Source organism: Abramis brama (genome assembly GCF_963993115.1).
Source record: "Abramis brama genome assembly, chromosome: 6".
Lineage (NCBI taxonomy): Eukaryota > Metazoa > Chordata > Actinopteri > Cypriniformes > Leuciscidae > Abramis > Abramis brama.
The window spans coordinates 29,869,685-29,882,079 of record NC_139968.1 but is presented as its reverse complement, the minus strand read 5'-3'; the positions used below and the strand labels follow the sequence as shown (position 1 = coordinate 29,882,079).

The following is a 12,395-nucleotide window of genomic DNA, read 5'->3' as shown; positions in this document are numbered from 1 at the left end:
TGGTACCAAGATTTGGAAAGATTGGAAATGGGCTCTTTGCCAGACTGACTTGCAGTTCGTCTGGGTTTTCCCAGGCTAGTCTGCAGCTATTCCTAATTGTGAATATGAGACACGCGATTGGTTGTTGGTTGCTAAGCATCTAGCTGCATTGTTTCACACTGTACAAGTTTAGCAGCACCGCAATGCAGGGTTAACAGCACAAAGCAGTGCTAATCCTGCTCCTAAGCAGGGTTTCATAACCCTGGGTGAAAAGTGGTGCTAACCCTGCAAGCAGAAAACGTTCCTTTACCCAGGGTTAAAAGTGGGGCTTAACGACGATGACAGTGTGAAAAAGCATTTTTTATTGCAAGGAATAGCCTAATACTTAAATAATAATAATAATTTTTCCCAGATTTTTCAAATTAACATATATCTTCTATTGGCATGGGTGGGTAATGAAATCTATAAAGGAACATTCTATATTAACCAAATAATAGTTTAAAACTAAAAAATACTGCTCAGTGGATGTAAATTGTTTTAGTCTTTATTTTAAATTTCCATTTGTTAGGCTGTCTTATTTTTGTCTTATTTTAAAAATAGTTTTAGCATCAGGCTTTTTTAAAATACCTCCCAAATTAATCAATAGTATTTTTAACAAAACAGCTTTATTACAATACTAGCTTAATTATTCGTATTTTTTTAAAGATCACAAACACATAATAAACAAACATTTTATATTATGGTCAAGTCTCTGTGAAAATACTTTTGGCCTAGTCAAGGGTCACCTTTTTTTTTTTTTTTTTTTTTTTTTTTTAATCCAGTCAAGGTTCATCGGGACACTTTGAAATGGTATGACGTGACACACCCGCTTTCTCAAGAAATCACGTGACTTGCAAGGTATGTTACGAGCCCATCATCAGTATCCCGAATCACTGCCGTTGTAATTTGGACGCAGTTAGAAGCGACACCAATATGAGGGATACTACTTTGCTTTTTTGGGTTTTATTAGTCGTGCAAGGTAAGTCCATTTTATTTTTATTAATTCAACACTTTCGGTTTCAATATAAACCGGAACAGACTGTGTTATCCTCGTAAGCCTATCTATTTTAAAAAAATATATATATCTACAGTTTTTTTTTTTTTTTAACACAAGCATGCATCACTTTTCTATAAATGGACGTTGTGATAACTCACATTGCGAATAGTGACAGATGAAAATAACGCGTACTTTGGGGTAAGTTGTTTGTACACGTGTGTGACTGTGTGTTTGGTAGTAGTGCAAACGACCGGTGTGCTGACGACCTACAATAGGCTATTCTGAGCATTACTATTTTACATGACTGCAAAGTACAAACGCATAGACCTGGTTGAACGGGAACGACAATAAATTACTCTCTCAATCTATCACTCAATCTCTATTGCTCTGTCGCTGCAGGGTGCGGTTAGGTCTACACTAGAATTGAAAAGCTTATTTGCCATAAACTACCATCAGCTCGTGATTTTCGCTATTGGATGACTGTTGTTACAACCTGTTATTATAACATTATATAGGGTGGTTTTGAATTAGGCTATTGCACTAAAACGGTTTACTTGTTCAGAATAGCTATGCTACACCAACCCCACCTTTTTTTTTTAAATGTTTATTCCAAAAAAGGTAAATAGGAATTGCTTTACATTAAAACAGCAAATAAAATGTATGCATCGTGCTATTTTGTTCAGTCTTTTGCGTGTCTATGCAAAACATGCATTGTCTGCTGAGTCATGTTCTGTCATTTAATTAACATAATCATAGATCTGTGGTGACGTCACAATTGTACTGCATTGTGGGACATATAGGTGCCTGAAATGTACATATGAAGTAGACTCGCTCCCTCGGTCAAAATCGATGAAAAGAGGGTCTGTCCATATAAACTTCCTTCGTCCACTTCACGAAGTGATTTCTCTCTGACTTTCTGATTATGTAATCCATTGTGCATTTCTCTATATAGACGCCGTCAACTTCGATCATCTTTGCAGCCGACACTGATTTGATTGAATGCTGAATGTTGCGCTTGTTCAACTTAATAAAATTAAAACTTTAATTGTGATAATTAAAATAATTGAATATTAAATACTGAGTGGCCAAGTTTTGCTCATTTATTAATAGTATAGGCTATATAATTGCGCCCCCTCAGCACCTGCGTTAAAAATTCTCTGGCGCCGCCCCTGAGCAGACAATCTCTGCTGCCCACGTGTGCTTATCCATTCTTTCACCCATATTCTTTTTTTTCCGGGGTTCTGAACAGATCATTGCGCAAACAACTTCCACCGCTATTGTCCCGGCGCCCATTTTCAAATAGACAACTTCTGTTTCGCGTCATTTCCCATTCCACTTCTCGCGTGTGTTTTCGTGACAAAACGTGTTTTGGGGACCGGATAGAGTCGTTGTGTGACAGAGTTGTTGTCAGCTCGTGTAGTGTGTAACCGCCTTGTTGTGTTTGGTAAGGATCACACTGACACAGGGAGTAACATCAACTTATCGTAACTTTTTACTTCCATCTCACTGTCTTTTCAGACCCAAGTAAATGAACGCATACATTCGTCAGGCATAACAGAATGATTCAGCACAATCAAACTCTATGCATTACTGACCACTAACTCAATGCATTATTAAACCCCACTTGAGAGAACACAACACCCCTGTTGCAGATTATTTACGTAGTGTGAACACCACAACGACTTACTCCAGAGCAAGTCATGTAGTCTAAACAGCACAGCAATATGCCGTTGTTTAAAGTTGTCTAGTGTGAACCAGGCATTATGTGTAATGTTCGGATTGGTTGATTGTCTTGATAATGTTCACAGGTGTCCCTTGTCTTGTCATTGTGTATTTAAACCCTCATGTTTGTAATTGAAAGTGTAAACATCTTTAAGAATTATAATGATCCACAATGATCAGTTGGGCTTCTCTGGTTGATGCATTATCATGTTTACTGTTATTATCTTGTCAATTCATAATAAAAGACCCATGTTTGCCACTGTGCCACCCTGAAATTTGAAAATATACAAATTGCCAGACAAAAGTTTTTATCTCAACAGCTTTAAAACTACTGATAGTTATAAAATATGTTTATATGAATGGTTTCAAAACATAATATCATGCCATAGCATGTTATTCAGAATTTCTTAATATTAAAACACCAATTTAAATAGTTATCTTAGTCTGTTCATTTGTACGGACAGTTGCTCCACCTGACATTTTAGGGGTTTAAGATACCAAACATAAAATAATATTTATTATTTGTACCGAAAATTAATTCAAACTAAATAGGTTTTATAGAATACAGTGATACATGTCACAAATTAATCAAATTATTTTAAAAGGTACTAATACATTTGGGTACAAAAAAAAAAAAAAGCAAGTCGTGTCATTGCCCCTTTATCATGGCACAAGAATATGTAGCAGTATGGGAGAATAAAGTGAGTCCAGGGACTGACCATAAATGAGCTCATAATATCCCTTCTGTACTGTACATGAATGTGAATGACAAGGATCACTTTAGAGAACTGCCTAAACATGTGGAACTATAATATCAAATATAGTGTAACATTGTCATTTACCCGTACCAGTAGAGGAATAGAGCTGTAAACAAACAATACATTGCCTAAGAAACCGTTTTCATTAGGCAAGGCAAGGCAAGGCAAGTTTATTTATATAGCACATTTCATACACAGTGGCAATTCAAAGTGCTTTACATAGAAGAAATTAAAATAATAAAAAGAAATAAGAATCAAACAGTTTAGAAAAATAAAAAATAAAATACAGTACAGTACAAACAGTCGGACGAACATTGGCACAGTGCTCATTCATTAAATGCATAGCTAAACAGATGTGTTTTGAGTCTGGATTTGAATGTGACTACTGTAGGAGCACGTCTGATCTCCTCTGGAAGCTGGTTCCAGCTGCGGCTGGCATAATAGCTAAAAGCGGACTCGCCATGCTTAGAGTGAACCCTTGGTATTTCTAGCTGATATGATCCTAATGATCTGAGTGATCTGTTGGGTTTATATTCTGTGAGCATATCTGCAATGTATTGAGGTCCTAGGCCATTAAATGATTTATATACCAGTAATAATACTTTAAAATCAATCCTAAATTTAACTGGGAGCCAGTGTAAAGACCTGAGGACTGGTGTGATATGTTCATATTTTCTGGTTCTGCTCAGAATCCTGGCGGCAGCGTTCTGTATGAGCTGCAACTGTCTTATGGTCTTTTTGGGAAGGCCAGTGAGGAGTCCATTACAATAATCCACCCTGCTGGTGATGAAAGCATGCACAAGTTTCTCTAAGTCTTGTCTGGAAACAAAGCATCTAATTCTTGCAATATTTTTTAGATGATAGTATGCTGATTTAGTTATTGCTTTGACATGACTACTGAAACTAAGGTCTGACTCTAGTGTCACACCAAGATTCCTGACTTGATGTTTAGTTGTTTGACCCCTAGAGTGAAGGTATGCGTTCACCTTGAGAACTTCATCTTTGTTTCCAAATACAATGACTTCAGTTTTGTCTTTGTTTAACTGAAGAAAGTTTTGACACATCCAACTGTTGACTTCATCGATGCATTGGCACAGGGAGTCAATGGGGCTGTAATCGTTAGGCGATAGGGCTAAGTAGATCTGTGTGTCGTCTGCATAGCTGTGGTAAGCAATTTGGTTCTTTCTCATTATTTGGCTCATTGGGAGCATATACAGGTTGAACAGGAGTGGTGCAAGAATTGAGCCTTGAGGGACTCCGCATGTCATGGATGTCCACTCAGACTTATGATCTCCTATACTCACATAATAACCTCTCCCATCTAAGTATGACCTGAACCATTTTAGGACTATCCCAGAAAGCCCCACCCAGTTTTCCAGCCTGTCAAGAAGTATGTTATGATCGACAGTGTCAAATGCAGCACTGAGGTCGAGTAGTACCAGCACTGATAATTTGCCTGAATCAGTATTTAAGCGAATATCGTTTATTATATTTAATATAATATAATGTATTTACAGAACAAATACTACACTATTATATAACAAAACTGTTCCTCTTTGTTCCTCAGGTGTGGTTGGTGATACCGATGGAGTGAATACAGTGTCACTGATGGAGGGAGATTCTGTCACTCTAAACCCTGATCCTACAGACTTACAGGGAGATGAAGAGATAATATGGAAGTTTGGTAATGAAATCATTGCTAAAATGAAGGAAACATTTTATGGAATCATCTATACAAAAGATGTGATATTCAGAGACAGACTTGATATGGACAAACAGACTGGATCTCTGACCATCACAAACATCAGAACTGAAGATGTTGGACATTATAGTGTAGACATCAGGAAGAGTACAGGTGCTAAACTGAAGACATTTCAAGTTACTGTACATGGTGAGTAACTTATGTCAATCAATTGTTTCTGAACAGGTTAGTTGCAGTGGAATGATTACACGTTTTATTATTATGGGTTAAGCATTTATTTATTTATTTATTTATTGTAAATTGAATAGTTAGAAAACAGCAGCAACAGTAAAAAAATACTAATTCAGCGTAAATGTCAGTAAATTATTTAAAAATACTTCACATTATCCCAAGAGGTTTATGCTATTTTTATGTCAACTTTAAGAAGAAAAAACATAGACGTTTATAAATGACCAAATCAAATGTCTCCAAGTGTTACAAAATTAATTTTGTATTGAATTACAATTTGTCTATTAATTTCTCTTTCCTGACATATTTTTTTTCCATCTCTTTCTTTAACCACACGAGACTAGGATACAGTTAGGGAGATTTATTCTAACTCTAAGAAACAAAAAGCCTTTAATTTGTTTCAAATCATATGTGAGGCTATATATTGAAATCCTTTTGAAAGGTAGTGTTGGATTAAAGTGTGACATTAGATGTACATTTAAAATAAGAAATTCTAGATTTCTTTTATAACCTAATCCAGTTTCTACTGAATACAATTTATTTGTATAGCATTTTAAAACATTTAACAATATCCAAAGCAAACCAAATGCTAGAGTAGAGGAGTAAGAAATACACTGCCCCACCAAAAAAATAAATAAAATAAAATAAAATAAAAAGGGTTATGGTTTGCTTAAGTTTTTTTCAGGGAACACAGACTCGAGATGTTGTAAGTAGTGAGAAACAATAACAAACTTTTATTCAATCAGATAAATGGCAAGGTAAGTTTATCGCTGATTAACTGAAATAAGAATATGTTTCTTCTTACAGGGTCTAGACTCTAGAACAACACACTGAGAACTGGAGACGGAAACAGGCAGGAGTGGAGATGAGGAGAACAACACGACGGTAGGTATCTCAGGTAAGAATAACACCCAAAGCTTGGATGAGTCCTATGCTGTGTCCGAAATCGCCCCCTATACCCTCATTTACTGTTCCCTACATTACTCAACTAATATAGTCCACTTGAAGGAGTTGATGAAAACGAGTGAGCGCATTCGGACACTGAGTGCGCCGGAAGCTCTGCCGATTTTGCATAGTTTGTGCTTACTGTTTAATAATAATACTTTAAAACTTAGCAAACTGGCAGCTCCAGTAGTAATGAAAAGATTTATCTTGAACTCTGACATGGAGACTAGCATATAAATTATAATTAAACAATTTAATAATCAATTAAAAATGAATTTATACCTGTATGATATTACATTGGACCAGCGCGGTTTGGAAAATGGATGATTGATCCAGCTGCGGCGCCAGCTCCTGGCGAGACGCGGGAATTCATTCAGCGTGCGACTCTCACAGTGCATTATGGGTATTCTCTAGCCGTTGAGCGTATATCGGTTGTACATTCGTTATTACGGTTCATTGTGGGATTGAAAGAATGCACTCAGTAACGTCCACTATGGTTTCAGACACCACTACAAATGGCTGTCCCCTCTAATAGTGCCCTATTGGCAGAGGTGTAAAGTCCAGGTTCAGAAAGTAAAAAACCTGGATTTGCTAATTAGCACAGTTTTTCAGCCAGGAGATCAGCTGGCTGAGTTCATGGGTGGAATAAACATATGGCAGGACTTCTACTTTCTGACCCCTGGATTTTACACCTCTGCCTATTTGTACAGTTGTAGACCAGACAAAGATGATGTATGTGGTGTGTGCTTTTATGGTGTGGTGCAGATGAGGGTGATTGCTAACAGGTGCGGGTGATTGTGGAGTGTGTGCAGGTGGGAGCCAGGGAGGATGATGGGAAATGTAGTGCTTAGAAATGTAGTGATTAGATTAAATTAGTTTAACTAATCTAACTGTAGTTAAATTAGATCATGCTCTGATTTCCTTTACTTGTCTTCTGAATTTAAGTTTATGGAACACACGTCAACTGTATTTCCTCGACGGAAAGGTGGTCACTACAGGTGTGTGTGTGGCCCAGACACACACAGCAGCAGCTGCGTATATCTATTGGAACAGATTTCAGTCTCTCGAACAAACTTTAGAATTTCATTCTCTGGAACGGACACTGGGATTTCTGTCTCTGTAACGGACTTAGTTACTTCTCTCACTGGAACAGACTCGGGAATTCCACTCACTGGAACTGACTCGAACTCCACTCACGAGAACGGACTCGGAAACTTCTCTCACTGGCGTGGACTCGGAAATTTCAGTCTCTAATTTCAGTATTTAAGTATCTGAAACAGAGTCTGGAATTTCCATCTCAGGAACCGGCTCGAGAATTAGAGAAAGGATAAGGGGTTTATTGGGGGTAGATCGACTAAGCAGGAGAGCATAATTTATATATTGCTCCATCTCGCAAGTGTTAACATCCCATGGCATACAGGGCTCGTCTAAACCTATATAAAATATTTTCATTAGCAAAGCATTATCCAAATACACGATGAAAGACAGCTCTAAGAAATCTTTTGAAGTATTCCTCCTTTTGGAGAGGGAGAAAAACAGGTCAATCAGGCAGAGTTGAATGCTCATGGTTGTGGCATATCAGTGTAGGTCTGGGGCCGGTTTCACAAAGATAGACTTTGACTATGGCTTAGATATAGTAGATAGTCAGACTTCAGATAGACATCTACATCAGACCGTTGCACAAAGCACTTAAGACTCTGACTATCTTAAGTAGGACTACACTGCAATGCATTCTGGGTAAAATAAGACACTTTTCAAAACAAAAAACATGGCGGATCGAGTAAGCGCATTCAACCGCTCAGTGCAGTTTACCCCAGCGGAAAATATGTGTTTGTTGGAGGAGTATAAATGACGGAGTATGTTTTTATGTTTCCACTGTTCGATCGCGCCCGTGCCTTTCTCTCTCTCTCTGACACACACACACACACACATTCCAGCATTGCAATCTTGACATCGCAGCCTGTTATGCAGCGTTCACACCAAACGCGAATAGAGCGTCAAATTCGCGTCTAGTTCGATGCATGAACATTTTGAATCCATCCGCGCGTCCTATTGGAGCGTTATAAAGCGAGCGTTTGAAGCGAAATAGACGGGCATTCAGAGGTATGACTCTACTACCCCGTTTGAGCAGTCACTGTGTATTGCATTTCACGCATCGCCCGTGACGCTTGCGTATAGGGCTTGGGCGTCGTGACGTCATACTTGGCGTGGCGGCCATGTTGATGGCCTCGCGAATGTAAACATACAGCAAGTCGAACGAGGAGAAGCAGAGTTGGGAGAAAGAAAAGAGATATTAAAGTCCCGAAAATGATGTGGAATTTACGGGGATACGTTAAATACAAAACTGCAGCATTAACTAATCGAGTTGTGAAGCTAGGTCTAACGTGACTTTGCTTACAGATTGGCATGAAATCGTGCTCTCACAACAACCACGCTGTTATCTTAAAAAGGGCAATATCACGCTAAGGTTGCCTTCAAGTAAGCAAAACGATGCTTTGAAAACATCTGTTTCGCTGGAAGGGCAAGGGGGTAGCAACAGGACAACAGTACAGAGACTGACAGGTCCGATGGAAGGGCTAACATTAATGTTATGAGAGTAAGGTATTAAAATACGGGATATTTTACAGGAAAATTTGTCCACATACTGGTCCCTGGTTTCCCTATTTAACATATCCCGGTAAACTCCACATCCTTTTCGGGATTTTAACATCTTTTTTCTTTCTTTTCTTCTCCCAACTCTGCTTCTCCTCGTTCGACTTGCTGTATGTTTACATTCGCGAGGCCATCAACATGGCCGCCACGCCAAGTATGACGTCACGACGCCCAAGCCCTATTAAAGGGAGCGCGTCGATCGTTGCTCGCGTTCACTATGTAACGGCCCTAACAGTTACAAGGACATTTTACTTGGTTGGGAATGTAGTAACAAGAAGAAATGTTTAAATTATGAGCCATTTTCCCTTTTCTTTTGGCAGTTTGTAATGTAACTGATTGTTACTGCTGGTTGCCAAGGTAACATAGAGTCTTAGACCTAAGTTAGCCAGGGGGTAAGGTGTCTAATTTTTTTTGGTCTAAATTAAGTCAGTCTTTATTTTTGTGAAACAGTCTAACTTGCATTAGACTAGTCTATGAGCAAATTTTAGACTTGTCTAACACTATAGACCGGTCTAAAATAGCTTTGTGAAACCGGCCCCTGGTCTTTTGTCAGGAAACACAGACTCGCAATAGTAGTGAGAAACATTAAAAAACATTTATTCATTCAGATAAATGGCAAGCAAAGTATATTGCAGGGAGACAACAATCATGAAGATGAGGATGAGGCTTGAACAGTCTGACTGAGGTACGGACACTCCGCACGGACACTTTCACATCAATGGATCGCTGATTAACTGAAATAAGAATGTGTTTCTTCTTACAGGGTCTAGAAGAACACGCTGAGAACTCGAGACGGAAACAGGCAAGGGAACAACACGAAAGTAGGTATCTCAGGTAAGAATAACATCCAAAGCTTGGGTGAGTCTTGGTTGTACACCAGACAAAGATGACGTGTGTGCGTTTATGGTGTGGAGCAGATGACATTTTGCAGTTTGAATGTATTGTTGAAACAGAAAAGATGACTTTATAGGAGCAAAGTCTATTCAAATTTTAAGTCTCAGATTTTTGACTCCTCTTCACATTGCTATTTCAAGTAACTGTGACTGTGTGGAAATTATAAACTTGTTTTCTGTTTTAAACTATTTCTGTTTCTTCTGCTCGTGTGTTTCTTGTTGAGACAGATGTTGTGGAGTCAGTGTCAGTGGTGGAGGGAGATACTGTCACTCTACACACTGGTGTTACTGATATACAGAGAGATGATCAGATACTGTGGAAGTTTGGAGATCAAGTCATCAGCACTGATCGCTTAACCTTTTAACAGTCGCCCCCACTAGTTGAGCTCAAACCCAAACATGACTTATACAGACTAAAACAGTCACAGTTCATGAACCCTCTGGACTACAGGCATAACTGAGGACTCTTTATAAAGAAGAGAGTTGTCAGTTTGATGTTCAAATATCAAAATTAAATACCCTACTATAGAAAATCAGAGAGAGAAGCTTAAATATTTTGGAAAGTGTTGATCCATTAATATAAAATAAAATACATTTAGAAATAAATATATGAAACGGTGCCAGAGCAACTTATAAAAGCAATGAAATTAAAGCCACATGTCTGAACAAGATATCATTTAAATTTAAAGGGGCACCACTAAACATAAGTAAGTTTTGTTTTTCTTAGTGAAAGTACATAGGAAAAAGAAAGACACTTGGAGATTCCATCAATATGAAATGTCACGCAATACAACACTATTCACAACTGAACACAATTATTGAAGCAGCAATTTATTATCACAACAAATAAATGCTTTTTCTTTTTTTCCTTTTTTTTTTTCTGAAACAGTCTCGCTGGCACAAAAAAAGCACAATCACAGTGAAACACTCATAAAAGTCACATGACTGGAGGTTTCTGTCTGTCCTTTATTTCTACTTTTCCGTTCTCAGTTCATCCTCAAAGGTTTTTCCCAAATGTTCAAATCTATTTCCAGCCTTTAATTTTTGTCATCTTCTCTTCTCTTCTCATATTCATATTCCCTTTTGCATTATGACTGATTTACAGCAAACTGCCCCACTGCCATGTCATTCTCTCTGTATTTTTGGGTTAAAATATTTATGTCTGCCTCCACTGCTCACGTCTCTTTACTTTGCTTTCATATTTTGCAATATACTGCCATCAGCATTATGTTACCTATAGTTGGTACACATTTACACCTGTTCCCTATTGTTCATACAGCATTGTGCATCCACCAATATACTTTTCCCTCCAGTCTGCAAACATTTACGTCTTTGCCTGTGTTTAAAACTAGTTCAGCAGAGGACACAGGCCTTCTATATGTGCTAAACCAAATGATATGTCCCAGCGGCCAGTTTTAATATGCAGACAACTAAAAAATTAGCCATTTGTATTCGTTGATTCCCAGAAAACTTTAACACTGTGACTGTGTGGCGCTATCAAACATGGGAACATCCAGAGCAGTCTGAAATACAGTAGCAACACTACTGTATAGGCTCAACCAATGAAGTGTGTTTGGAGCAGGACTATCTGTTTGGAAAAAGCAGGGGCGTCATTGACAGACAGTCTGTGTTAAGAAAAAAATGTTTGATTACACTTTTTATTTTTGGAATTCAGTTTTGTTACACCAGTGATGCATCAATTATTTAACACACCTACAGTAAGAACACAGTACTAAAACACCTATAGGCTATGCAAAATTGAATATGTACACAAGGCTGATTGTGGAATACAAACAATTCTCTGTAATGGTATTTGTTGGCTACATTTTCCATCCATCAAAACTTTACTGGTTTTCTCTGGCTTCCTGTGTGCAGTTATAGGTCAGGCATATTTGGATGTCCCAACAGCTGGTGATGCTATTATAATGTTTTGAATGTCAGCACTGCACAGAGAATGATGGGGGCGGGGCTATTGTGTTCCTAAGACACAAGCAAATGTGGCAATATAACGTTTACCACTGAAACAACATTGGTGTTCATAATTCACTGGAAAATTTACATTATTATTATTAAATCTGAAGACATGTTATGTAAACAAAGTCGAATTAATCGATATTCCTCTTTAATCAACACTTTTGGTACTAACATTTCTTAAATGATTACAAGCTCTGCTTTATTGCCATTAAAACTACACTTGTATTTGTATTTATTGAATTCGTCTGCCATTTTCACTGGACAAAAAATAATTCAGAACTCTCAGATTCGATGTTGTGTGAATTGTTGCGAATTCTTGATACGAATTAAAATTATGTTGTCACTGTGACATTATGATCGTAGATATCGATGATCGAGCCTTTAAACTTTCAAATGACGTATGGTTTGTCAATATTCATTACAATTTTGATAGCAAAATCTTTCAGTAAATACAATTTACAAACCTCGGAACCAGCGATGGTTTCGCGCAAGTTAATGGATTAAAC

The 12,395-nt window shown here is 37.8% G+C and overlaps 1 protein-coding gene across 2 annotated transcripts; it reads left to right on the top strand.

The window, feature by feature from the left end:
- Nucleotides 1–842: 842 nt before the first annotated feature.
- LOC311085720 (uncharacterized protein) lies at nucleotides 843–10,466 on the top strand. 2 transcript variants are annotated; one of them, XM_084118304.1, is made up of 3 exons: nucleotides 843–997; nucleotides 5,063–5,386; nucleotides 10,144–10,466. In XM_084118304.1, exons 1-3 carry the CDS (start codon nucleotides 952–954, stop codon nucleotides 10,278–10,280), a joined length of 507 nt encoding a protein of 168 aa, XP_083974430.1. In that variant the 5' UTR covers nucleotides 843–951; the 3' UTR covers nucleotides 10,281–10,466. The 2 variants fall into 2 exon arrangements, with proteins under 2 accessions (XP_083974430.1, XP_083974431.1); XM_084118305.1 differs by lacking the exon at nucleotides 10,144–10,466 and adding an exon at nucleotides 6,233–6,948.
- Nucleotides 10,467–12,395: the final 1,929 nt, after the last annotated feature.

What these genes read in the sequence shown, in the direction of transcription:
- LOC311085720 (XM_084118304.1), top strand. Translation starts at nt 952, where the DNA reads ATGAGGGATACTACTTTGCTTTTTTGGGTTTTATTAGTCGTGCAAG. An exon ending in GGTTTTATTAGTCGTGCAAG is followed by an intron (nt 998 to 5,062) that starts GTAAGTCCATTT and finishes TTTGTTCCTCAG; the next exon opens with GTGTGGTTGGTGATACCGAT. An exon ending in ATTTCAAGTTACTGTACATG is followed by an intron (nt 5,387 to 10,143) that starts GTGAGTAACTTA and finishes TTGTTGAGACAG; the next exon opens with ATGTTGTGGAGTCAGTGTCA.